Source organism: Anser brachyrhynchus, assembly GCF_964034855.1.
Source record: "Anser brachyrhynchus genome assembly, chromosome: 15".
Taxonomy (NCBI): domain Eukaryota; kingdom Metazoa; phylum Chordata; class Aves; order Anseriformes; family Anatidae; genus Anser; species Anser brachyrhynchus.
In genome coordinates, this window is record NC_137733.1 from 17,124,557 (window position 1) to 17,151,913 (window position 27,357).

Genomic DNA, 27,357 nt, shown 5'->3' on the forward strand with positions numbered 1-27,357 from the left:
GAAGGATCCTGAAATGCTGAAACCACTTAACCTTGTTCAAGGAAAATGGGGTTTGGCAGTGGGAGAGCTGCGAGCCAGATGCCACCTCCTGAGCCGTGCGCGGGAGCCGGGCAGCCTGCCCACCCAGGCACCGCTTCCTCGTCCTCGCTCATCATCTGGACAGCAGCTCACAGCAGGCAGCGAAGGCAGCAGGTGCCGGGGAGATGTTTTGCCCATTTCTTTGCGGTTTTGGCTGGGGGTTGATGTCACGCTTTCTCCCCACCAGCCCTGCCCAAGCTGGAGGGAACAAGGAGAAACGAGGAGCATCTGACAGCCTGGTCCCGGTCCCAGTGTGCAGCCCCCTTGGCCGGTTGATTACCAGCAGTTTGCCTCCACGTCCAACTGTGGGTTAACTGTGGGTAGCCTCTGCCTGGAAAGGGAAAGGTCTAACTTAAATCTAAACTGTCACATTTTTAGAGGTGCCACTTGGCACCAGGACGTGCCCCGGATCAAATTACCTATAGCTTGCCGTTGTTGCTCGGCAAGTGTTGCCACTGTGGCTCCTCAAGCGGACATGTAAAGGCTGCCCAGCTGGTGTTAGTTCATTTTAATACATTATTTCCAAAAATGGAGAGAGGAATGCAGATGCTCGAGACTTAAAATAGGGAGCAAAAATGGCCCTTTTGTACCTGGATGTTATTTTGTGAAACTCTGGGAGATCTTCTGTTTTGTACTCCTGGATGGCTGTCAGGTGGGATTTAACGGGGGGATGCATGCAGGGCAAACTTTATTCCTTCTGCACTGGCAATCAGGCTTCTTGCAGCAATTTAATCCTTAAGAAGCTTTGAATCAGGAGACAGAAAACTGCTTTGGCAAATAACAGTGCCTTGTCTACATTGGGAATCAACTGGGGACAGGGCTTCCTTCTGAACTAATGCGAAGCTTGAGTTTTCCTCTGCTCTGTTGTCGCTAATAACCATGGCATGAGTCTAGAGCGACCTGTAATTATGTCAAACACTGATAGAATCTAGGTTGTAACAATTTTAGCTATGTTTTTTTGGTCTGTGGAGCAATCTGGTAACTGTCATTCCTTTCACAAATACTAATATCCAATTAAATCTTGCAGAAAAAATGAGTTTAATTTATTGCATTTGTTTAAACCTTACAGTATGTTCTTCATCACAGTGGGCCATGTGATTTTGCTGAGCTGGCGAGAGAAGAGATCCTCTCCCCGAGATGGCATCCCCGTGCTCAGCATCCGCAGGGTCTGCGCGGAGCAGCCGCTGACACGGGCTGTGCTGTCGGGAGCTGCAGACATGGGATGCAGCAGTTTCAGCCAGGTCCTGGCTGGTCTGGGGCTTGTAAGCCCAGCTTGGCTGCTGGTTCTCATCCCCAGAGCTGCTGTATTCTGGTATACTGGCCATAGAACCCATGGAAAAATATATTTTAAAAATTTCTAACTTTTCTGCTTGATCTCTGTATCTTTTAGTACTTCATAGTTACTTCAGGATCAATGAAAAAAAAAAACCACCACATTTTGCATCCTGTGAAGTACTTGTGGTACATGTGGATGCTTAATTCTAAGCAGCTGGGTGATATTAGTTACTTAAAACTATTGTCTGTTCAAAGCAAAGTACGTGCTGAAGTGTTTTATGTGACAGTGGCTTGTGCATGTCTCAGGCATATGGCCCTGGGAGGAGGCTGACATTTTCCACTTTTCAGAGCGTAACAAAACTGGAGAGCGGTGAAATGTCAAAGTCTTTCTGTTATCATTGACTAGTCCTGCTTTGGAGCAGTTTTCTCTTTGATCTGGTTGTGTTTGAACCTCCTGGAGGAACGTGCATGTGTTTAACCTTGCAAAGCCTACAGAGTATGAGTCTTCCACCCAGGAGAGGAGGACTAATTATACAGAGATGATAGGGCTTTTAAGTAAAAGAAAAAAAAAAAAAAAGCTTCTCACAATGGAGACTGAAGCTCTAGATACAAATGCTGGTACTGAAGCTGCTGGGGCTGTTTTCATGCTAGATTGGTCCTAAGTCACAGCAGGATTTTTTTGCTTTTGATGTCTGGAGATGTTCCAGTGGGTCTGTGTTTTGGCCATCAACATTGCTGAGGACAGTACGTTTGTTATGCAGCTGACTAGCTGAAGCCAGTGGTGTTTTTGCCATTTACTTCTCTAATTCAGTCCAAATGTGCCCTGTGTTGGGCTTTGGGGTGCTGCTGCTTACAGCCACACGCTGTGCCCATGCTGCACTGTGCTCAAACTGCTGCCTGCCTTGCATTCCTGCCGAAGGTTTTAGCTTTGCCATAGTTCTCATGTTAATGTGGTTGAAACCCTTATTAACACAAACGTATTAAGCTGTGCTGTTCTTTATTACAAGCTCTGACACTCCTGTGTTCTCCTGTTTGCAGGAGGCAGAGTTAGCATGCCCATTCAAGCTGAAGTTTTCTGAAATATGGCAAGGTCTTCAGGAGCTGAAATCAGGCATGTATAATGTAATGCAGTTGGCAAACCTAATTATAGTCAGAGCTATTAGTAGAATGCATAATTATTTAAATTGTAGACAAAATAATCATGAAAATGACCTCCTTTGCATTATCCTGTTAAAGGTCATCTAATCAAGATGCATTAATAAATATCCGAGTTGCTCCAGGAAGATAACAGGCCACTGTAGCTTCATTTTGATTTTGCTTTTAATTTTTCCAGCACTTGCAGCTTTAGGATAGGATATCTGCAGTGCTGTTGGTGCGGCGCCCGTGGCCTGTCCACACTCTCTGCTTGCTGGAGGCAGAACAATTTCATTTTTGCCTGGGACTCCTCCTTTCGTGAAAAGACCCAGAATTGTGTGTGTGTGTACTGAAAAACATACTGTCATTTACTTTTAGAAGAAGAGAGAAGCTTCATGGGGAATGCTAGAGCTGTGGCCCTACTGGTGCTTCTAGAATCAGTGTCGGTGGGTGCTCCTTGTCCTGCATACGCCCGTCCCTTTGTGCTTCCCATCACCAGCTGCCGCGCCAACACTTGTAGCAGGGGCAGGGGATGTTCCTCTGCTTGCCAAAGCTTGCGTTATTCTCTGGAGCATCTGGGTAAACGTGTGATGGCAACAATTAGCAGCGAGCTCTCAGCGGCAGCAGAAGCAGACGCCGCCTGTGCTGCCCGAGAACCAGCAGCTCCTTCAGGTTTCTGCTCTCCGGGCTGCGCCCAGGGGCGGGGGCTGCAGCCAGCCCCTCCGTGCAGGACGGCAGCGCCTCGCCGCAACTTGCTGCTCGCTTTCGTCGTGCTAATTAACTTCTCCAGCTCTCGGCGGGTGCCATCTGCCCCTCGTGCGAGGGCACATGCTGGCTCCTCCTGCAGGCGCTGCGGGCGCAGACGGCCGGTGACAGTTCCTGTGGGATGAAGATGTATCGGCGCTGCTCCCTCCCGGCACCTTCTGGTGCTTCCCTGGCTCCGCCAGAGCCGAGTTCGTTCGCCTGCCAGTTTGCACTTGTCTTCAGCCCTGCAATTTGAAAAGCTCTTCTCTCGTTTCCTCGGGGAGCTGTGTGTGTGTCTAGTTACGTCTGTTAAGATTGCAGCCTCCCGTTAAATGACTGGGTGGGAGACTGAGGTTGGGTCTGCGCCCAGCCTGCAGCCCCAGAGACCTCCTGGCTTGGTGCGTGCAGAGCAAAACGATCTGGGGGGCAGAAGGGGGTGGTGCCACACGTGCCCGCCTGAGCAGCATTGGTGAGGGGCATCCAGCAACAGCGTGTCCGGCGGGCTGGGGCAGTTCGGAGGCCTCCCAGTGCCCTCGGGCAGCCTCCAGGCTGCAGCCCGTGCAGACAGGGCTGGGGGAGCCTGCTCCATGCAGCTAGCTTAAACAGGAACAGTGGCTCTCACACCATGTGAACGATAATAAACATTTTTAAATAATGTTGAGATGCTCGTGCTGCTTGGGGAAAAAAAGCAGAGTTTGTCTTTTTGCTGCTCAGTAAGCGGAGTGTATTTTATTCAGTGTTGGCAGCAGCAAGAGAAGAGTAACTGTCATCTGTGTCCCTTTGTGGTTGTCTGACTAGCAGATGAGATCTTTTGTCAATAAAAATGTATTAAGTTGCTGGAAGCTGCCAAGGAAAGCTGCCAAAGGCAGGTTTTACCTGCGGCCGTGTGTTTGACACTGAAGCAGCGCCAGCTGCGATGCTCGTGGCCGTGCCTGCGCAGCCGAGCCCCCGGCCCTCCAGTGCCGAGGCCTGGTCCGGCTGCGGTGCTGCGAAGGGTGGAAAAGCAAGAGAGCTGGAGGCTGGGGCTGGGCGGCTGCAGGGCTGGGACACGGAGCCTGGGTGCAGGCAGGCGCAGAGCTGCGCTGTGCACAGCCCGTCCTCGCCAGAAGCGCCGGTCCCCATCGGGGTGGCCGCAGTTGTCTTCAGTTTGTTGCCCCCCAGCTGCATCTGGGTTTCGCCAGCAAGAACGCGTGCAGGAGGAGGATGCTCCTGGAGCTTTCTCGTTAGTGTTCCCGATGCCTCACAAACAGTTATCCTCCCTGGAGGGAGCGCAGGCTTTGCTCTCCAGTGTCACCTTCAGAGTCACTGTTAGGTCGCTCCCGTGCCTCTGCTGTGAGTTGCTCGTTATGTACCACGGGGGACTTTCCCTGGGGGAAATGTGGGAGCAAAGTGCAAGGTTTTTGATTTAATGTCCGCGGGTTGGGATTCATTAGGTGCAGACAGCAAGCTGTCACCGTGTTGTACGCGCTCTGCTATTAAGCTGCCTAAATTGCTATGAAATTCACTTGAAAATAGTCTCTTCACATGAGCTGCGTTAATTCTTCTTCAGAAGAGATAATTTACGGCTTTCTCTGCAATAAGATATGGAAAGCAGGGGCACATAATTTTGGAGCAAACCTCAGTGGCTGTTCTGTAGAGTCCAGCAAATTTTGTCAGTACAAAGGATTAAAATAGCATCACCATCCTCAGCCTGGATGCCTGCATCCCCGAGGAGAGGAGATGGCTGCGCGCTGCTGAAGGACAAATGGTGCCGTGGTGGGGGAGAAAGCCACGGGAGCTGGGGATTTTTATTATTTATATTTTTTATCATCATGAGGAAAGCAAAGAAACTTAAGTGCCCTTCATGTGTGACTTATTTTAAAGATGAACCCGAGTGAGCTGGGTACGTTTTTAAAATATTTTATGGCTCAGGCTTCTGGGCCCAAGGAAGGCTCTGGTCCCCCCCCCACCTCTCACCTTCCCCCTGTTGAAGGCAAAGGCATTTCCTGAGCTACGTCTCCTCTTAGCCAGGCAAAGCTGAATTTACTGCAGAAGTAAATAAAAGCCCAAACAGCATCCAGTGCAGTGTTTGCAGTTCTGGGTATGACAAAGGTGCTCTGCTCGCGCCCTGTTCGTGCCCTGGTGCTGGGCCTCTGCTGCGATGCTGTCCTGACAAAGAGCCACCGGTACCTGCCTGCCAGGAGCTGCGGGTGAATCGTCAGCCTGGTCGCTGCTCCCAGCTGCCGGCTGCACGCCAGTGGAGAGCAGCGGCTCCTGCAGCAGCCCCCGCGGGAAGGCACGTCTCGCACCGAGGCAGTCATCCAGCGGGCTCGGTGGTGGGCATGACCCTGACGAAAGGCAGAGGCGACGACTGAGATCTCTGCAAGTCAGAGCTGCAGTTCTGCAGTAGCTCGTTGCACACCAGAAGCCTGCTGTCGAGCCGAGAAGCAGGAGCCTCTCCGATGGGTAGGGACCTGCCGGTACCGCTCAGAGCCAGCAGCTGCTCCTCTTGTTCCCTGGCGCACGTGCTGACCTGCTCATTTCAGCTCCCGTCCTCGGGACATGCAGGCATCTCTCCACGCGGAGGATGACAGATCTGTGGCAGTGCTGATGAGAAAGGTCAGAGCTTCTCGGTGCAGTAAAACACTCTTAATGGCATTTTCTAATTCCGCTCCAAAGAAAGCTTTTTCTGTCCTGTTCTTTGGGGACCGTGCTGCTCTGGTAGGAGTGAAGGAGGAGCAGATTTTCTTTTCTTGGCAAACTTCATTTTAACTGTTCTTGTTTTAAGTCTCTCAGCATCTGCATACGCAGTGATCTCGTCATCTCTGTCTCTGCGGTACAAAAATAGGCTCTTTGTGTAAAGACTTCAGCCTTGTTCGAAAATGATACCCAGAATTTCTGCGTTCTGGCACGTTCCAACACACCACTGAGGGTGAGGCAGGTCCCTCCTGCTCCCTTGTGCTCAGGGAGCAGCCGTACCTTCCCCGAGCCCGTTCCTCCGTCACCCTCGTGCCCTGCTGGGCTCCAGCCCTCGGCTGCCTCCAGCTGCCAGGTCTCTGCAAACCAGCCCCTCGGGGGTGGGCAGCAGCCGGTGAAGCCCCAAACGCCCCAGTGATGGACCTGGCATCCTCCGAGCGGAGGATCCCTGCCCCGCAGCCTCGGGACGCTGGGGGCTGTTTGGAGACGCTGCGGCTGTTCCACGGCAGCACGTCGTGCCGCTGAAGCACTGCTCGCTGCGTGCCTGGATTGTCTCTCTCTGACTTCTTTGAAACTCCCAGTTCCAGGGGGAATTTAAAATCGTTTGCATGAGGTGGAAACTGTCTCGCTTTGCATTAAGCTTGTGTTTTTTATGAATGACTAAAGCTTTCATTTGCCTAAACAGGAATATCTCTATAAAGAAGGGAGCTCAGAAATTGGAGCGCTCGGGGGCGATTCCTCCCCGTGCCACACGCTGGGGTTTGGCGGGCCCGTGGCTCGTGCTCGAGGTGCCCGGGTCCTGCTGGCATCGGCCCGGTGCCGTGAGGGCGGGGGGTGGTCGGCCGGTGCCCCCCAGCTGGGGCTGCTCGGACCCAGGGGTAGCCCTAACATCAAGACTTAGGTTATCTGTGCTCACTTGCATCTCTGGGGAATGTAAAAGGCTCTTGAAGGTACGCTGTTACTCACCAAACTGTCTTTTTGGTAGCTGGGGGTTGTCAGGAGACGGGTGAATTGTGAACCCCCTTCTCAGGCCTCCTGTCACACAGCTGACAGGTGAGCTGCTGGGAGGAGGCGTCTTGCATTCGGTATCAACAAGAGGCTTGCTTCAGGTAAAACGTGAGAGATTTCCAGCTTCGAGTGACATAAATTTGCTGCAGCTTGTACCTAATCCCTTGCACTTAACAGGCTGAATTAAATGAAGCTCAATTACTTGTCCGTCTTTCTGGTATCGCTCAAGTTATCTGTGACACTGAGAAAGAATAGAGAATATTAGTGGTTAATGCAGCTGAAAGCTTCAGTGCAAGAGTGGTAGGAAAATTAATTTAAGGGGAAGGTACTGTGCTGGCAGCTATGTCATGCTAGGCTCTGACTCCGCTCTTTATTTATTTACTTAGCCTATAGTGTCCCGAAGAGGTGACTTTCCTCATGCCTGGGCACCTTTCCAGGCCATTAGAAAGCCAGTCAGCTCAAATGACTGAGCCAGGAGCCGTGCCTCATCCCTAACCTCTAAACAATTAACCTGAGATGAAATTAAGCCAGCCGGCACTTGCCGTGGTCTTGCCCTTGCTTCAGCTCTGCTCGCGGAGCCTGAGGAGAGAGGTTTTTGAACGTGACCCCCCTCAGGTTAGGGGGGTCTTGCTGAGAGCCTCCTGGCTGCCGGGCCCCCCTGCTGGCAGAGCAGCAGGAGGCCGGGGGGGCCTTGGGGCCGGACCCCCGCCGAGGCACCAGGGTCACCGCGGGAGCTGGTGCTGGCAGGGCGAGGACGTGCTGCTCACAGAGCCCAGGAAAGGGCATCCTGGTGCTGAGGGCTCCCTGAAAGCAGGGCCCTGCTTGCAAGGCTGCACAAGACTGCAAAGTGACTGCAGTAAACCAGGCGCTCCTGGCTTGGCATGCAGCGCTGCAGGAGCATCGGCAGTTGGCTTTAAGAAAGCTCCAGATATTAGAAGTGTTCCTTACGCTGCTCGATTCCCTCAAAGCGTGCTGGGGAGGGGTGGGCACCAGGGCACAAAGGAGTTTACTGGGTAGTCTTAGTATAGGTGGACATCACGGGTGTTTTTTCTTGCTTTACCCCACTGGGTTGACGTGCATCTTGAGTAGAGTCCAGGCCTTCTCTTGGTTCTCTACATACCAATTTCACCTGGTGTTTGCTGTGCTAAGACCGAGTTATTTAAAAACAATAAATCCCTAAACAAGCCAGTGCCTTGCTTTTTCATTGTTATAGCAACACAGAGAGAGAGTAATAACGCTGGATCTTGGTGGCTGTTGGAAAAGGTCCACATCAGTCGGTGGCTGCTGACTGAAGTCCATTAACGGCACCTCTGAAGCCAGCTGGCATGCAGAACGCAGCGAACGGAGGTTCCCTGCCAGTATTTGATGCGAGTTTATAATCTTTTTCTTCTGTTTTCCTCCTAGGATCCCCGGAGCAAACACAAGTTTAAAATCCACACGTATTCCAGCCCCACCTTCTGTGACCACTGCGGGTCGTTGCTGTACGGGCTCATTCACCAGGGGATGAAATGTGACAGTAAGTGGTGTAACTGGCGGCTGTAGTTGCAGCAGAGGAGGCAGAGCCAGCGGCGGGGGGGCCTCACCTGGCGGCGGGGTCTGGGGGTGCCACTGGCACCCGGAGAGCAGGGGCAGGGGCACCCAGCCCGCTCCAGCACTTGGGTCTGCAGAAGCCTGACCTCAGGCACAGGAGCAGCCGGGGAGTTACACGGAGAGAAGATGGGGGATGGAGGAAGAGGGGGGATAGGGAGAGAGATTAGTTACTTCCCTAGTCAATCTTGTACATTCCTATTTAAAATGACTGTGAATATACAGCGTCTGCTTACATGCTTACGCCGTCTGCGGGGAACAGCATACTCTGGTGCTCACCATGTGCTGGTTTTCTCATAAATATAGAAGCTTGCTGACTGTTATGGGAACAGTGTATTCATTATCACCTTAAAATGTTACCAAGTAGAACTGAGTTAGTTTAACATATACATATATATATATACAGGTAAAGGCATGGGGGTATTGGATGCCTTTCATCAAGTCCTGGTGAATCCAGCTGAATTCCCAGCATTGCACCATGGGTGGGATGGAAGAAAAGTCTGATAAATCAGTAAAATTCTTGAGTAATTAGAGCAAGGGCTAAAAGCCCTGCAGTCTGTAGGCGAGATCCAGGGATGCTGGTGGGGCCCCGTCTCTGTGCAGTGCTCTGCTGGAGTCCCAGGTCTCCGGCTGGGTTTGGAGGCCCATTTGCTGCGTGTTTGTCCCCGAGTCCCTCGCAAACATCCTCACTTAAAGGGAGAGGGGTTCTTCCCCCCAGCCCACCCCCAACTCCCCTGTGAGCTGTGGCAGGACGGCAGGAGGTGCTGAGCAAACCTTTCCTTCTCTCCGCAGCCTGCATGATGAACGTGCACAAGCGCTGCGTGATGAACGTCCCGAGCTTGTGTGGGACGGACCACACCGAGCGCCGGGGCCGGATATACATCAGGGCCGACATCGAGAAGGATGTTCTAACCGTTGTAGGTGGGTGTGTGGCACGGGGACGAGCCCTGCCCGCGGGCTTTTCAGGTCCCGGGAGGGAGGGCTGGGAGCTCCTCCATTCCGCTCTGCCCCGTGGAAAAGCGCGGTGTTTGTTTTGTGCTGCCCGTGTGAGAGCCAACATCCGTTTCCCATTATCTGTCCATGCCCTTAAGGGTGTCTGGGCCTCTCGGTGGGGATTTGGGATGGCGTTTTTGCCTGGCTAAAGCCCTGCAGCCTGCGCTCAGGGCTCTGGAAGCCGCAGCGTGCCGCCCATGCCCGAGGTGCTCGCTGTCCTCCCGGCTGCTGCTGGGCCAGAGGCTGCCCCGCGCCGTGCTCCTGGGGGACACAGCGGCCACCCCCTCGCTGGTACCTGCTGCCATCACCCCGGCTGTGCCCGGCGAGCAGCTCTGAGTGCCGCTGCTCTCCTGCAGGCTCTGCCCTCGGATGTGTGTGGCCGGAGCCACAGGCTGGGGACTGCAGGCAGGAGCGGGGTGCGCAGCAGTTCCCTTGGAGGTGCCTGAGAATGACTAGGCAGGGGCAGAAGCAACCTCAGCCTTGCATAAGAAAATTATTTTTTCCCTTAAAGGAGAGCTTCATTGAAACATGGGACTTTCTTTTACGCCAATACTGCTCTCTAGGCACCTTGCTCCAGGGGACGAGGCAGGACTTGTACCCAGCCTCTCGTGCACCCAGGCTGAGTGGATGGGCATACAGAGCTGCCAGTCCCACGAGCACAGAAGGCTCCCAGACACCGAGGTGGTGTTCCCTTGGCTCGGGAGGCAGGGCAGAAACTCCCTCAGCCCTTTCTGTGCAGCTGGAATTTCTTTTCTTCAGCTGGGTTTGAAAGACTGTTTTATTTCTGGCCCTTTATGGAGGTGTTGGTGAAAACATGTCATCTGTTGGCTTTTCCAGAAAGGCAAGGAAAATGTACTGTGCTCCCCAGCTCTGCTGCATAGCTAATGAAGGAGTGGGAGCACTTTGAGAGTGGAGAGACTTTGTGCACTCACTGCTGAGTTTCCTCCTACCTGACCAGGCAGGTGAGGGCCTTGGGCTTTTCATTGCAGAATTCGGAGGGAGGTGGAAATGTCCACCCAGACCCAAGCAAACGTGGCCCTGGCATTTGGGAGCCACGTGTGTGCAGACCGCAGCTGGGCACCACAGTTTGTGCTGCTGGCGCCTGCTTTGGCTCACATCCAGTAGGGCGACAGATTTCCGTTCCCCCAGCGGCTGTTTGCTTCAAGGAGGCAGAGCCTGCAGATAATTTCTGGGTTTGTGGCGGTGTGTTTTTGGCAGGGAGAGGCCAGAACCTGTAAAATTGGGGCATGGTTGCAGCACAGCTCCGCCGGTGATGCAGCCCAGCACGGGGCGCTGGGGAGATGGGGCTGAGCCAGCCGGGGGCTTTGCTGGAGCCGATTCCTGGTGGGCGATGCCCTTTACACGTGTCCTGCAGAAATCCTGGTTCGGGGCAGGCAGGGAGCGACAGCGCGGCACCACCAGCTGCGGTCCCTTGGCAGTGGCTGCTGGGGATGAAGCCTCATTCCCGAGGCACCAGTGTCCCCCTGGGCCCCGCACGGGCACAGCCGCAGCTCACCGGCACCCGGCTGGCCGAGCCCGGAGGGCTGAACCCTGAACCAGACATGAGCAGCAGCTTCTTTGAAGCCAGCGCTTTACTGAAACAATAAAACTAAAGCCCCCCCTGCTGCCAGCCTCACAAATTTGTCTGCATTTCCAAGCCCTGCACACGGTCTCCCTGCTGCCAGCTCCTCTCTTCTGGGCAATTTCTTTCTGCTGCTTCACGAGGCAGTGCCGGACGCCGTAACGTGCTGAGCTGTTGGGGTAGTGCAGGGCCGGCGTCTGTTTTTGAGGGGCTTTCGATGATGCCTAAGCGCCAGTGTACCTGGCTGCATGGCAAAATGCAGATTCTGGTGCTGGGGCAAGATTTCTCCATCCTGTCGGGTGTGCAGGGCCCTTGTCCAGAAATCTGTTAAGCTCCCCCATGGCCCAGAGCATCGCAACTGGAGCATGAGATGTGAAAGGTCCCTCGGTGCTTGGCTGTGGTGGCAGCGAGCAGGCAGCGTGAGCTGGGCAGGAGCAAGTGCCTGCAGGTGGCAGCATGGGCATGGCATTGGAGCTGAGGAAGTAAATGCTTTTATTTTTTCCTTGATTTGAATTTGACAGGATTTGCGAAATGCTTTTTGGTAGCTTGTTTTTCTTTTCTCCCTCTTTCTCTGACTCTTTTTCTTCTAATGATCACCTTTTCCTCTCGATGGAAAATGCAGCTTTTTGGTTAAACAAAATGTGGTGTTTGATCTGAAATGACTTGTTTGGTCAGCTAGCAATATGCAGAACTGCATCTGCTCATACCCCCTTTCTGAAGACCATGGTTTGCCCCAGGCAGTGTTTCTCCCTCCCTCTGAGACCTCCTCTGCACGCTGGCAGCAGACAGGACGCTGCTGCTCTTATCAGCACAGTGGGTGCTCGTGATCCTAATCTCACAAAATGAAAATCAATAAGAAAGGAAACATGTTGAAACATAACACGAACGTGCTCTGTGAAACTCGCTGCCGCAAGGTGCAATTTTAACCACAAACCTCAACGTGACATGGGAAAGGAGTGGATGTTTTGCAGGGACGCAAGTTCCAGGCTTGTACGTAGGCTGTGGTTTCGTTGAGCTGTGCTCTCATTTTGCTGCTTTATAGCACTCGACATGGTACAGTCCTGTCTACAGCATGGTCTGTAGATACTAAAATTGTAAAAAAAAAAAAAAAATGCTAATACAAGAAAAATCCAAGCTCCAATATTCTTAGCTCTAAAGAACTGGGATGAACCTCAAAGCTATGGGGTGGACGACTGGAGAGAGCGGCTGTGTTGGTTCCCGTGAGGTTTGGGTAGTGGCTGTTGGGCGAGGCAGGAGATCAGAAGGCAGCAGCTGAAACTGCACATTGCTCCAGGTCCACGAAACGTGCACAGAATGGTCCTGGCTGGCTCTCGATGGAGTTGACTTGTGCCAGCTGCAGTGATGTGATCAGGAGCAGCTCTGGCCCCGGCTGATGCCCGCCCTGAGGGCGTGGGTGAGAGGCTGGTGGCAGAGACCCAGCCCCATGCTCGCAGGAACGGGTGCTGGGCTGGGGCTGCTCGGCTGGGCCCGGAGCTGCCCCTCCTTGGAGCTCCAGGTTGTGGTGTTAATCGCTCCTTGGTGTCCGGGGAGCGGCCCCCTTACGGCTCTTACACTGTGCATTGCGTGCAACTGTATAATGGTGCACCCAAGAGTGCAGCTTTGCTCACTGCAATCAAAGCCCTGTGAGTGCAATTGTCTGCTGCTGCAAGGGTGTTTCTGAAGCACCGGGATTTATTGGTATTCCCAGTGTCTAAAAATGCATGGTGTTGTCTCATAACAAGGTACCTGCACAAATAAATGGCACCTTCCTAAGGCTGTGGCTCTGCGCCGTTGCCACAGGCTTGGTGCGTGTCTGCCCAGCTGGTGCTGGGACGGGTGTCTGGGGGCCTTGTTATTAGGGCACAAACCAACCTGCATCCCATCCAGCTACGCAGTTCCATACATGCTCTTAGAGAGTGTTGTCTTCTCTCCTGAAGCACTGGGGGCTGTGGGAGCACCATCCACGTCCACAGGCGGTGACTGCAAGCCCAGGGGCATGCGTGGGGCCAGGAAGGAGCAGAGTGGGCTGGTGCCAACCCAGCTGGGTCACGCTGAGCATTGCTTTGGGCTGCGCACGGTGCAGGGGGCCCAGCTGGCTCCCCACGCTCAGCTCGCTCGTTTGGCATGGTTGGTGCTCGGCACAGAGCAGCGTCAGTTGTGCGAGGCGTCCTGCGTGGTGCCTTAGCAGGAGGCAGGCTTTGGCTCCAGGCCTAATTAGACAAGACGGATTTGAGCAGAAGGAGAAACGTGTTTGGACGTCCAGCGCTCCTGTGCAGTTAGACGGGCTGGAGCTGAAACTTACCTTCAGCGCTGGCAGAACAGGACGCAGGGAGCGGATACATGAGGCTGGGACACCACAAGCAAGTGGCTAGAAATTGCGCTAGCAGGTCTGCTTGCTGGCTGCATGATTTTTAGTGGCGACAAAGCCTCCTTGCAGCCAGTGCCATGCCATGCAGCTGCAGGACCGGGTCCCGCTGAGCTGAGCACCCTCCGAAGCACCCAACCCGTGCCAGCCGCCGCGCACACAGCCCTGTGCAGAGCTATAGTGGTGAGCTGCCGGAGATAAACCTCAACACCTTGGCTTCCTGACATCAGCACCGCTAACTTGGTGATAGTCTTTGGAGGCTCTCGCCCTTTCAGAAGGGCAGTCACACGCTGGGTGGGGTTTTCCAGCTGGAAGCTTGGGAGCGTGCAGGAGCCGACCGGTGGCTGCTGAGGAGCAGAGGGGGCCGGGAGGTGGCGGGGACGGCAGCAGCCGCCCTGCTGCACCCAGCGCCAGGAGGGCTCTGTTCGGTTGCTTCTCCTTTAATGGCAAAAAGATCTCTGTTTCTCTCACCCACCACGTAAACCACAGCAAACTCACACTTACGGCTTTGTCATACTAAGTAGGTAGTGTGGGCCGGGTTATTTAGCTTGAGCTGCCTGATGAAATAAAAGTGATTTTTTGGGCCTGGTAAACAAAGCGTATGGGTACCTAGAAGTCCTCCAAGACTCGTGAGACTGCCAAAACAAATCAAGTCCCTTCAAAAGCCACCTAAAAATGCTTCATTGACTTGGGCAGATTTTACCTCAGCCACTTCAGGACTCTGGTCTGTTATGCTCAGCAAGCCTACAAACACTTGTCAGCATTACCGCCTGCTCTCAGGGGTTGCTGGGACTCCTTGTTTCACCTGAAATGCAAAGAGGATCCCCTGGGGCCGGTCACGGCTGCTCTGTGCCCACAGGTGGGGGCTGGCCAGCTCGGAGGGCAGCACTGCAGCCGGGTTACGCCGTTCTCTGACCCCACACGCGGCACGAACTCACAGCCAGGGCTGCAGGCAACGAGACTCGCGAGTGCAGCGCCGAGCCCAGCGCGCGGGATGCCGTGCGCACCCGCGGGCACGCGCGATCTGCTGCGATGCGGCGGCAGGGCGCTGCCGGGTAGGAGCGATGTGCTGTGTGTCTGTGTCGTGCCTCATGTGGAAGGCAGAGTGATGGAGTGTGGCAGGGCATAATTTGGCTAATGTTGGACAACAGCAAATGTGTATTCACGGTCTGTGTTCTGTTCTGGGCTTTGATCAAGTATCTTATTAGCAGGAAAAGACTGCTGGATAAAGTGGGAAATTGTAGCAAATTAAAATGTCATCAAGGCGTTGCACATTTTTGCTTCCATAATAGAAAAGCTTCTCAATGCAGATTATTTTGAGTCTGTCGTATTAAGAGACATGAATATTTGAGTTTGGGAAACGGAGAAGCGAGAGCATACGAAGCTAAGTCATTGCTGGGCTCAGAGTCCATTAAATCTGGCGCTTCTCAGCTCAGACTTCTCAGAGGCGGTAAGGCAGTAAGGTGCACAGAGCTTTGTCATGGAAATTGTTTGATATTAGCAGCAGGAAGGACTCTGCTCGTACATCGCTCCTGCTGTGCCTGTCTCCAGTGGGAGATGAGGATTGTTCAGTGCTCTGTAACTGCGGCCGGGGTGCGTGCTAAGGCAGAGCACGCGCTGTCCTAGTGCAAGGGTTGGTGGTTGTGTGCCCTGCACGTGGGGCCGGGAGCACCACGTCCCCTTGCTATGGTCCGTGGCCCCTGCCCCAGGGAAGGGGCCTCCTTTTCCTGCCCGTATTGGGGCTCCCAAGCTGCCCTAAGTTTTGCCAGCGCCCGCAAGGTTGGCACAGGCTGCTTGGACTGGGCCTTGCTGTTTACTGAGCTGATGAAGTAAAACATTGACCAAAACTGAAACCAATTATGCCATGATTAGATAAAAGAGCTGGAAGTGTATTAATTAATAATCACCAGCCCAGGAAGATTTGGCCATAATGAGTCCTGTGCCTTTTCTATTGTATAAGCATGTGCAAATATATTCCTCTGCGGAGCATTAATTAAATGTTTTAATGCACGAGGGTGCTAATCTGAGCACCAGGTGCGCGCTGCAGTGTGGCTGCTCCCAGACGGGGGTGGTGCCTGCCGCTGGAGGGAGGAAGGTGCAGTGCTGTAGGAAGTCTGCCCGAGAGCCTTCCCCTTCCCCAAAATCCTGTCCAGGAGGTGTGAGATGGGGGCACCGCTGGCAGTTTTGTGCACGTTGCTGGCTGAGGCCACGGTGAGGTGGTGGGGCTGCCAAACTCTGACCTCCTCGTGCAACGAGAGGGCTTTCAGAAGTTTTTTTCCCTGGAGTGCAGTGGGAAGCAGAATGATCTGCACTGAAAGTGTTCCAATGGCCCTGCTTACTCACAGATGAAGGTAAAGGATTTGGCAGCCAGTATAAGTTGTCTTTAAGAGCTGGGTAGGAGTGGGTTTTGTTGTAGGCTTTTTTTTTTTCTCCTTTTCACATAGAAGTGAACCCCCATATGGCACTGCATATTTAGCAAAGAACTTTCTGGTCTTCCTTTACCCGGCATATTAATTTTGCCTTCCCGTGGGAACCTGGTGCTATCGGCGGGCAGGCAGGTGGCTGGGCCAGCTGCAGCCCTTTGCTGCCAGCGGCTGGGGTGCCCCTGCCCGGTGATGCAAGCCCAGAGCCACCCTCCTGCACCTGCCACCACTGCAGCCGGCAGCAGAGCCCAGCACGAGGCGATGCGGGGACATCTCATCCCAGGGCAGCAGAGTGTTTCCCTGGCCAGGACTCCCCCGTGCTGTGGTGCCCACCACGCAGGAGAGGCCACCCTCCGAGCAGCTTCGTGCGATGTGCACGGGAAATGGGTGAAAAATCAGGCTTGTCTGCCCGTGCTGCACCCGTGCCGTTGGAGGCACAGCGATGTGTCACTGCGGGGCGAGCAGCGTGCGCACGGCGTCAGCAGGGCCACAGCCCAGGCACACCCCCGCCGTCCGTGTCCCTGCGTGCCTGCACAGATGTGTGCGGAGGTGGCCGTGGGCGCCGCTGCCGCTGCCGTGGGCAGGTGGGGGCACCATGGGCTGCCCCTGCACGCCCCTTCCCGTCCGCAGCCCGCGGTGCTTTCCCCAGGCAGCCGGTGCCTGCGCCCACATCCCCCCCAGCGCTGGCGAGGCCCCGCGTGGGGCCGTGCACCTCCCGCGATGTTCGCCCGAGGCCGCGGCAGCTGCTTCTCAGCAGGTTTGGTACCCAGGGTGGTTTAAGAGCACCTGCTCGAAATGAGACCATACTTTTCTTACTCCTCGCTATTAATAATGATGTTACTACTTTGCAACGGTGCACAAAACTGTCAGAACATAAGAGATGTCAAACTATTTTACATCAAATTTAACTGCCAGAGAAATGCCATAAACTGAGAGAAGCATATTTACTCTAACACGCGGTATCACTACAAGGCTTTTTAAACTATTTTTCTTTCACTTACTTGTTTTCTGCATGAAAACAAACAAACAAACAAAAATCAGAAAGTTACTTAAGGTCAAGCAGAAGCATTATTTTTTTTAATGAAAAGATATTATTATTCCCATTAATGAAATTTCTAGGTCTGCGTGCTGAGATAATGACATGAGGTAATCAAATCTCATGCTTCAGGGCATAAACTGATTGACTCTGAGGGTCAGGAATTATTTTTCCTGTTCCATAAAGAACTGAACAATGGCCTGATAAATTACACGGGCTTATTCATTTGTCTCTAGAGTACGTTACCCTGGCCGTTTGGACGGTGAAAAACGAGTCGAAGTCAGAGCCTTTGCATGACTCAGTGTGGCGCGGTGGCACGTCCCCGCGGCCGGGCGCTGGGTCCCGCGGGCAGCCGAGGTCCCGGCCCCGCGGCCGTTCCCCCGGGCAGCGAGGGCAGGGCACCGAGCGCTGCGAGCTGCAGGAGCTGCTCCTGTGCTCGTGTAGGAACGCTCGGGGGCTGCCTCCTGTACGGCCTCGTTGCTACTCAGGTAGTGGTTTGTCAGGCCCCGCCGTGGGACTTCTCGCCAATACGTTTTCGTGTTTTATAATTCAAGAACAGGGCTGTAAAGATTGTTTGTTTGTTTGTTTTGTATCTAAAAGACACAGATAAGAGCTTATAATGGTGATGAGAAACTGTGTTCTTCTTCACCGATAAGGGGTGAGGGAGGGGAAGGAACTCCGGCTGGATCGGTGCAGAGCCCTGGCAGGGTCCTTGGAAATTAAACTCATTACTTAGAGATTTCACACAGCAGATTGCGAGCCTTTCTGCTTGGACGGTACAAAGCTTTCCACAGAAGATTTTGACTGAGAGTCCAAATTAAGCTGCAGAATAACTACTGTGTATCCTCTGAAGTGCAGAGCTGGTATTTATGTCCAAACTTTATAAAAAATGATTCATTTGTCAAATGGCACATGAAAATAATTGTCAAGACATTACAGAAATGAAGTCATGCTGCTTGTGTCACAGCAAGGAGCTATAAATGGAGGGAGGCACGACTGCTCAGGCTGCTCTCACAGCCCCGTCTGTTGTGCGGGTGAGGCTGGGAAGAGCTGTTCCACCCGCGGTCGCCAGCCCGGCACTGCTGCGGGTTTCCGTCTGTGCAGGGGCAGCCCGGGGCTTCTGCAAAGCTGCCCATCGCCTGGGCTCCGCAGAGCACCGCAGCAGGACCTGGAGAGCCCCAGAGTGGTGGAGGTGGGAAGGGGCCTCCGGAGATCACCCAGTGCAGCCCCTGCCCAGCAGGGTCCCCCAGAGCACGGGGCGCAGGGTGGCATCCAGGGGGTACTGAGCGTCTCCTGAGGAGACCGCACAGCCTCCCTGGCAGCCTGTGCCAGAGCTGTCAGCCTCACAGTAAGGAAGTGTTTTCTCACGTTTGGCTGGAACTTTGTGTGCTTCAGCCTGTGCCCACTGCCTCCTGGCCTGTCTCTGGGCACCGCTGAAGCTTGAAAAAGCTTGAGAAGATTGAAAGCCGTGCGGGTCCTATGTTCTGCTGCCCCAGGGATGCCCGGTGTCTGCGTCCTGGTGCTCTCCGGGGCAGGAAGGGTGCATCCTCCTCTCTGGGCATCTCCAAACGGGCACTTCGAGGTTGTCCTGGTGTCCTCAGTTCCTCAGGAAGACCCCTCAGCATCTGCCCTGTGGGTGACTTCTGATTTCGGAGCAGAGCCGAGTGCAGGTCCGTGGGTGCTGGCGGCACCGTGGGCGTTGGGTCCTCCTGGGGGAGCCACAGCACAGGAACCTCGTGTGGCACCGAGCTGGTGCCCCCGTCCCTGACCTGACCAACTGCTGGCGAGCCTTAATCTCACAGTGAGGGCATGCGGCCTGTCCTGGGCATGACAGCGTCTGCTGCGAGGTCTCTGGACGCTGTGTGTCAGGGTTTCCGAGGCTGCCAGTAATGCAGTCATTCCCTCCCCTTCTCTCGCAGGTGCCGGGGAGGCACTGGTTCCCGCACTGGTCACTGTGGGAGAAATATGTGGGGCTGGAGAATCGATAGGGCTGCCCAGGCACCTTAATTGGGCTGCCCGGGCACCTTAATTGGGCAGCAGGCAATTCCCGGCAGGCTTGCCTCTCTCTGTCTTGCGAGCTGCTGTCAGGCTGTCGTGTTTGATAAATGAGCTAGTTTATACATGCAGATTTGATTTTTGGCTACAAGTTTTATTCCATGGAGCTGGAAATTGGGCAATGCTTCAGGAGGACAGCAGGAGATTGCAGATTTTGGAGCATTAATTCCTTTTTTAAAACTATCTGGCTCCCAACCTTGCATCAGAAACTCCTTGCTGGTGATTTGGGAGTGGAGCAATTGTTTCTGCTCTCACTGACTCTCTGAAAGCATCTTTTAGTTCCTGCAGCACCTCACAGCAAGCTGAGTCCTCTCCTCTGGAACAGGGCACGGGGCAAATCCGTGCCCCGGTGGGACTTGCTGCATTGCTGCTGGGGGCAGCAATGTTCAGGTATTTTGGCAGCTGGGCCTGCCTGCAAGCACCCAAAGGAGCTGTGCCTCCCTGCAGCGCAGGGGCAGGGAACTTCTGCTTCAGTTATTTCCAAGCAGCCTTTCCCCTTCCTAGGGCTGTGCTCCACCGTGTCCCAGAGGGCGTTTCAGCTCTGGCATCTCTGGTGGTATCTCTGCTCAGGCTGAGGGGGAGATAAGCTCCTTCTCCCAGAAGACAGGCCCTTTTTGATTCAGTCCACGGCAAGACACTTAGATCATCCCCGTCGTATTTCCCTTGTCAGAGCCACAATCCAATTACAAGCCTCCTCAGTAGCCCGCAGGTTTGCCTTCGCCCTCCTGTGCTCGCTGCCCTTTGATCCCCCCTCATCGAGAGCGGCTGCAGGCAGCCCCGCTCCGTGCTCGGAGGAGCGGCCGTCAGCTCCCTCGCTGCGGCCGGCGGCAGCCCGGGTGTGCGGGTCCTGCAGCGGGGCCGAGCGGGGACCCTCCCTGGAGCCCCCACTTTGTTTGAAGACAAATTTCCCAACGCAAGCGGCCCGGCTGCGTCCGCCTGGCGACTCCTCTCTCCCCCTTCCTGCTGCCGAGTCCCCGCTGCTGGCCATGCGGCTGCTCTCCGCTCGCCTCCAAACACGGGCACCCCTTGCTGCGGCCTCGCTGCCTCTGCTCTCAGGAGGTCAGGGGAGAGCAGAGCCCGCGCTCAGCTCAGCCTCTCCCCGAGCTCTTGTGCTCGGCTGGCCCTGGGAGCACAGCAGGAGCCGCCCCCCTGCCCTGCCCTTCACCCGCACCCCCAGCCCCTTGCACTGGCCTTGGGGAAAGGCGGGTGGTGCAGGCTGCTGGAGCGCAAGGAGGTGCCCGAGATGAGGACCTGCTCTGTGCACCGAGCCCTGCGAAGCCCCTGCGGGTGCTGTCTGGGCTTTGGGAAGGGGCTTTTGGGAGAGGCTGAGCCCTGGGGCGAGCTGGAGCTGCGAGGGCAGCAGCCGCACGCTGCCACTCCTGAGAGCGCAGGTCGGTGCTGCTCTGCTAGAGGAAAAGCAGCAGCTTTAAACTGCTGCAGGGAAAAGAAAGCAAACAACAAATCATCCTGTCAGAAAATGAAAACAGCCTGTTGAGTCGATCCTTCAGCCTCCGTTGTCCGTTCGAGCTCTATGCTTGGTGTTGCTAACTCTGCCGCTTCTTATGTAATGCCCGTGTCTGCTCACATTCAGCTTTCATTCTGTTTTTAATCGCTATTTTCATACTCGTCGTTGGCACACGGGGATGTTGTCTAGGTTTCTGGATATTTTTTACAGTTTGAATATTGAATTTAATCCTTTTTCTCCTCCTCAGTAAGAGATGCTAAAAACCTAGTTCCTATGGATCCTAATGGCTTGTCAGATCCCTACGTGAAGCTTAAATTAATCCCTGACCCCAAAAATGAAAGCAAACAGAAGACCAAAACTATAAAGTGCTCCCTGAATCCTGAGTGGAATGAGACATTTAAATTGTAAGTACAAGAAAAATGTTTGAACTTTTAAACTAATTTTTCTCACCCCCTAAGAATTAATGTCATTGTATTTCCTCTGATTTAATTATTCAGAGAGATCAAGCTGATTCAACTGAGAAATGATTCTTTTCAGTCCTGTAAACGTGGCTCAGAAATGCTCAAATTTCTGCTCTGTCCCCTGACCAAAGCCGAGTGTTTTGGGAAGGAGCTTCACGTTCTCCATTTGAAACAGATGCTGTCAGGAAATCAATGTTAAAGAGCAGCCTTGTTGCTGAAGGCCATCCCTTCATGTCGCACCCACGCGCTGATGGCATGTGAAGGGCGTGGTGGCGTAGCAGTGGCTTCCAAAAATCAGACATCCCTTTTCTTTCCTCTCTTCCAGCCAACTGAAAGAGGCAGACAAAGACAGAAGGTTGTCTGTGGAGATTTGGGACTGGGATCTGACCAGCAGAAATGACTTCATGGGCTCCTTGTCCTTCGGGATTTCCGAGCTGCAGAAGTCCGGAGTTGATGGATGGTAAGAACGCAATTGGTTTAAAAGTGCAGAGCTGTGGGCAAAGTGGTCTTTTTGTACCCGATGGGAGAAGACACGGCAGCCTTTTGTTCTCTTGGCAGCCTCCTTCCCTTCAGGGACCTTCTTTTGTGGCTTCTTGTTGCCACAGGCACACTGGGATCGCTTCAGGGACGTGTCTGGTCAGCACACTGTTTGTGGCCGCGAGGGCCGGCGCTCCCTCCGGGGTCTCAGTACAGAGGCTTCAGAAGGAGAATGTATCGGCTGCCAGGAGAAGGAGCATTTTCCAGCAGCTTCGGGTTGGATTCCTGTAACTTCTGTCCCGGGCTGGCAGCGTGGCCTCACCAGCCTGAGCCTCTGGAGGCGAGTAGGGCCAGGGCTAGGGCCAGGGGCTCGCGGTACCTGCCCGGCACAGCCGTCCCTGCAGCGCGGAGCAGCAGGAGCGATGGGGGGGGCGCTTCAATAAAAGGAGGAGCGCTGCCCAAAGTGTGTAATTACTGCCGCTCGTTACCATACGAAAGATGAACACAGTGGGTCTGCAAAATCACACTGAGTGGGTCTGTTCATTTCCATTTTATCTTCCCCAGCAGGATACATGCCTTATTCCTTTGCTTTTTTTTCCCCCAGCCACTGATGCCTGAGAGCTTGTGTTACTTTTCCACGCTTACCATGTGAAGTGTAGTAATTGAAAATAGATATTGTATGTCTTTTGGAAACCAAAACCGGTGTGGCATTACTTTGCATTAGGTGAGGCGAGAAGACACCCCGGAGGGTGTGCTGCCTCCTCCTGTGGGAGCACAGGGCTGGGGCGCTGCTCAGGGGGAGCTGCGGACCTCAGACCCTCGTGTCCCGCTTAGTGTAGGACAGACCGTGATTGAGGCATAAATTCTCTTCTGGGGGAAAAAATTGTCACTTCCTCCTAAATTTGCCATCATCTGTGAAGCTGCGTGTGCCTCAGCTGGGGTTGGTGCACCGCCTGTTTCTAATGCAGTGCAAAGTGTGATGGTTTTCCCAGCCTTTTAAAAATCATGTAAGTGGAGATCTAAGTAATTTTCCTTGTCACAGTATTTGGCTGGAATAAACTCTAGAAGGAGCTCTGATGTATATTTCATATCTAAACTACTGCAGTTAATGGAGGAAACGAGCTCAGAGGAAGAGTCTGTCCCTATATTATGCAAATAGCGCTTTGTTCATTCAGTGCAGACGCAGGCTCGATAGATAACACCCAGCTGATAACTGCTCCTCTCTGGCTGCCGGGAGAGGATGCGCTGATGGAGCCAAAGCTTTGCCTGCGGCTGTGTAAAACGCCTCAGATCTGAATGACATTTCCATGATTTCTGATAATTGCTGGTTAAACTCTTCCCCTTCCTGTGAGAGCCCCGGCTGTGTGCTCAGGGCTGTCGGTGCCCGCCTGGCTCCCGGTGGGGTGCGCGTTGTCCCCAGGGAGCCGGAGCCGGGCTCTGCCCTGGCCAGGGCAGTGGTAGGGGGGAGGACCCCATGCCCTGCCTTCCCTGCGGGTTTGGGGCAGGATGGTGCGTCCGAGGAGGCAGCGGTGCCCCATGCTGCACGGCAGGGGTGTGCTGGCCGACCCCCAGCCCCCTGGGGGTCCCAACAACAGCCCCGTGCCCGGTTGCACATCTGGAAGCGTGGTGGATGGGAGGTCTGGGGGTGCGAGGTTTGGGGTCCTCCTCACCTCGGGGCAGGGTCACCTGGACACGGGCACAGGCGGGGAGAGCCGGTGCCCTGCCCTGACCGTCTCGCTGTCTCCCTCCAGGTTTAAGCTGCTGAGCCAGGAGGAGGGAGAGTACTTCAACGTGCCCGTGCCTCCCGAGGGAGAAGAAGGAAACGAGGAACTGAGGCAGAAATTTGAGGTGAATTGGCTTTTCTTGGGAACTCGTTGGGGCCGCAGGGCAGGGTAGGGCTCAGCACCCCCTCCTGCTTTGTGCTGGTGCCCGCAGCCAGCCCTTCCCCAGCCACCCAGTGCAGCACGGCTGCCTGCTCCACACCAGGCCTGGGTGCAGTCCCCAGAAGGCACGCTGTTGGTTACGTTAGCTAAAAAAAAGTCACTGAAGAGCTGAAGCTTTCCAGCAATGGCTTGGCTCCGTGAGGTAACAAACAGGGACCTCGCTGCTCCACTTGGGAATGGCAAAGTCCCGGTGCAGCCGCAGTGGTGCCTTTTGAACAGCAGGTCACAGGTCTCAGCTCACAGCTCCCAGTGTTCGGGTGGGTGAGACGTAAGTGGCTGACCGCCAACAGGACGTGTTAGCGGGTCAGGAGCTGTGCTGTGCTCTGGGCATGCGTGCCCCGTGTGCGCTGAGCCCTGGCGAGTGCTCAGCTCTGCAGCACTCAAGCGTGTGGTGGCCGTGCGTGTTTATATTTCTTTCCATCTGCACAGAGATGCCTGCAGCTGGTTTGGATCTCAATGAAGGGTTAACAACTCTTGGTGTAATGGTCACGCTTTAATTCAGGTCTGAAGGCGGCCACCTGAAGACAGGGTGAGGGCAAGCTGGGAGAGATGAGCCAAAGGTGGTCATTTCTTAAAAATTGCTGAACAGCACATTAAAGCACAAGGGTTCAGACGAACCAGGGGCTGCGATGAAGTGTTCATTCACACACGACTTTCTGCTGGGATTGACAGGATGTTTTTTAACTGTAGCACGCTGATCAAGCCATCCTTCAGGAGTACTTCATTCTAATTCGAAAATGCAGTGACCTCCCTGTGCATGTCTCTGGCTTTGCATGTGGCGGCAGCAGACAGTGGCTTAGCTGGGAAAGGGAACAGTTGTTTCTGGTGGATGAGGAGATGAGAGATGAAAATAATTCTTTGGCACTTATGTCAGGCTGAAAATACAACAGAGAATATTGCACAGTGCACAGTTTTGTGTAATGTTTGCTTTATGCCTTGTGCACTGCTAAGACTGCTTGATCCCATGTCTGCTGTGTGCAGGTAGGAGTCTCAAATCCCATAATTTTTAAGAAGTCACTTCTTCGTACTGCGAGGAAAGCAGCACAACAAACATCGCCCTTTCATTTGCATTGTTTCAGACAATTACTTTCTATTAGGATTACATAACTCACTGTTTGTGTTTGCCAAAAGGAGTACAGCAGCTAGAAGAGGAGACACTTACTTCGGTTAATATACTGCCAACGCTGTTTTCCAATTAAAGAGGGATGAAGACCCTGGGTATGCCGGGGTGGCCTGATGTCACTGTGCTCCCGGTGTCAGCATGTGCAAACGTTGATACAGCAGCTGTGCCCTGGCTCTGAGGTGCAATAAAATAGTATTTTTTTTGTCTGTTTTTTTTTTCTGTCATGCTGCTGGTTATGAATTATTACCCCTAAGATAAATTAAGATGCTGATATAATTGGATCTGCAGGTAATCTCAGAAAGAAACCCTTTCTTGCCCTGCTGCACATTCTGGCGTGGCAGCCTCTGCGCCCTGCCTGGTGTGCCGAGGCTGCGCTGGGTTTCTGAGAGCCGACGGCTCTGTCGGCTGGACATGGCAGCCGTGGTCCCAGACAGGCCCTTTGCACCAAGCTGCTACCTGTCAGAAGTGCTGATGGGGTTAGTGGAGGTGTAAGCCAGGAACAAGGAGGCAAGACTCACAAGCCAGTGATTTAGTTTTTGATAACGCAGGTAACCGTCCTTCCCCTGGCGTGTAGCACTGCTCTCGCAACCCAAATAACTCCCCAGAGATGCTTCAGGGAGAAATGTCTATTCACTACTCAGTAAGCCATAGAAGATTTTGCTGCAATGATTGATCCAGACAGCACTGAATTAATAGATCTTTGCCATTTTTTCAGTACAGCTAAAATCTTCCCAGAACCCTGAGGATGAATGTAGTACATCTGGAGACTCGCCTGAAATGAGCCATGCACAAAATAAAATATTTGCCCTTACTGATGTCGGTACGAACTCCTTAACTCTAGCATGGGACTGGAGAGTCAGTTCCTTTCTCTCAATGCCCTTTCTTTTTTTAAATCTCACTTACATATCTCATTTATATATAACTTGCCTGAATATCCAAGAAAATAAGACAGTTCTAATGCAACAGTTGACATACAACCATATGCCATGGTTGTCAGCTCGGCAGAGAATTAGCTACCCGCTTTTCTTACATTTCTTGATGTTCCAGTGGTGTTAAAACGGTATGTGTGGTGGAAGTCACAGATGGCGAGCTGACTGCGTATCAGAAAATGTACCGTCCAGAAGCGTCCCTCCGTGCTGCCAGGCTCTGTCTGTATCCCCACCCTCCTGCATCTTCCCCTGCTTGCACCCTCCACTGTGACCAAGTCAATGCTGGAGAGAAAGAAATCCCTGAGTAGCTCGGCCATGGCTCGTGCCAGCTGCCCCGAGAGGTGAGAAGAATGCAGTGGGGCCTGCTTGTAGGGCAGCAGCCAGGGGGCCGGCCTGCCGTTCCAGAGGATAAGGGCTAAAAGGAATCCTTCGATCGATCTGTGTTAGCGCTGCTTGATCCTGCCTGCTCCTGGGCAGCACAAATCAATAGGACCAAGCTGAGGTGTGCGTGACAGGTTTATATTTTGAGTGGACTTGGCACTGCAGAATTGCCGGCCGAAAGGACGGAGGTGTCAGCCTGCACGGTGCCGCGGGCGTGCTGCCTGCCTGCCTGCCGAGCTGCCTCTGCGGGAGCAGTGCCCCGCTCCGGCAGCCTGCAGCGTGGCTCCTGGCTGAAGTCCTGCCCGTGCCCTTCCTGCAGCCTCGTGTCTGCAGCGGGCACGTCCTGGGCTCCAGCAGAAAGCCTCCTGAGACAGCAGCCCCGCGTGAAGCCTGGCAGCACACCCGCTGCCAATTCTGCTCGGTCTTTATCAGCCGGTTGCTGGGACAGCTTGATAGATGTGAACATCAGCTGCTATTGCATAAATTCAGATGTAGGGAATTAACTATGACAAATGGAGTTGGATAACGAAGGTCAAGTGCTTTTTTAATTATTATTTTTTTGTGAGCAGTATTCGACATGCTTCAGTTGTAAACCTTAAAGAGGTCTCAAAATTGTGTCAGCATTAGGAGCGCATTAAAGAACAGGTTAAGGGACTTTTTTTACTCACTTAGAGGTGGACGTTAAAGACAGTCCATAGCAAAAACCAGACACCACTTCAGGGTGCTGATCTAGACCTCTCCCTGACTGTTATCTTGAGCTCTGTACTCGAAAGACCTTTTTCACTCCTGGCCTAGCTGCATGCTGAGCCTGTTTGATCAAGGAAGCCGTGTTGTATCTGTATCCTCACCTCCTATGAACATACCACGATGTCGCAATTCAGGTCAAGCACAGGACCGAGTTCGACTGCAGCAGCAGCTCTTCAGCCGCGGACTTGGTGGCAGCAGAGACCCGGAGTCGCTTCCACACTCGGGTGCTCACCTGGGCACCCGCCGGTGCTGCTGGCAGTGCTGGGGCTGCAGCTGGCGAATTTGCTGGAGTGAAGCAAATTAAAATCTTCCTTCTTCCCCCCTCTTCATGCTCACCTTTCCCGCTTGGCTCGGGAGCAACAGCGCCATCCTCCTTGGGTCCAGCTTCATTCAGATTCCCGTGACCAGTGCCGGTGCTGCGGTGTTGGAGCTGCGGGCATGCAGGAGACAAGTGTTTGTCTGAAACGCAGAGGTGTGCTTTCGGGTGTAATTTAATGGAAACACGATGATTGCCCTTGAATCTTGTTAAAGCTTGTTTTCGCAGAGGTTAATTTAGTGTCAAATTTGATCTGACAAGATTGTTTTTTAACTGTGATAGAGTAGTTAGGGAAGCTTTCACAGAACATGACTGTTTTGCCTGCTGATAAGTACACGTTTCTTTTACAGATAGTTTGGAATACAATAGGGTAAGGATTGCCGAAGGCAAAGTCACACAACATGGGGTGGCTCTGTGACGATGCAAAGGCTGGTCTTGTTTAGTTGCACACGTATGAATCCATCTTCAGCCAAATTAAATGAGCAGCTTTCAGCCAGTGCCACAGCTGTACACTTAGAGGTTTCTCCTTCAAAAACAGAGATGGATAAGGTGGGGAGTG

At 53.6% G+C, this 27,357-nt stretch overlaps 1 protein-coding gene across 2 annotated transcripts in view; it reads left to right on the forward strand.

The window, feature by feature from the left end:
• PRKCB (protein kinase C beta) overlaps positions 1-27,357 on the forward strand; it is a 119,554-nt gene that overhangs the window by 51,587 nt on the left and 40,610 nt on the right. For both annotated transcript variants that reach the window (XM_080557486.1, XM_080557485.1), the window contains exons 4-8: positions 8,320-8,431; positions 9,295-9,423; positions 20,669-20,825; positions 21,208-21,342; positions 23,111-23,207. In XM_080557486.1, coding sequence (XP_080413612.1) covers positions 8,320-8,431; positions 9,295-9,423; positions 20,669-20,825; positions 21,208-21,342; positions 23,111-23,207 — 630 coding nt within the window. The remainder of the gene's footprint in view (positions 1-8,319; positions 8,432-9,294; positions 9,424-20,668; positions 20,826-21,207; positions 21,343-23,110; positions 23,208-27,357) is intronic.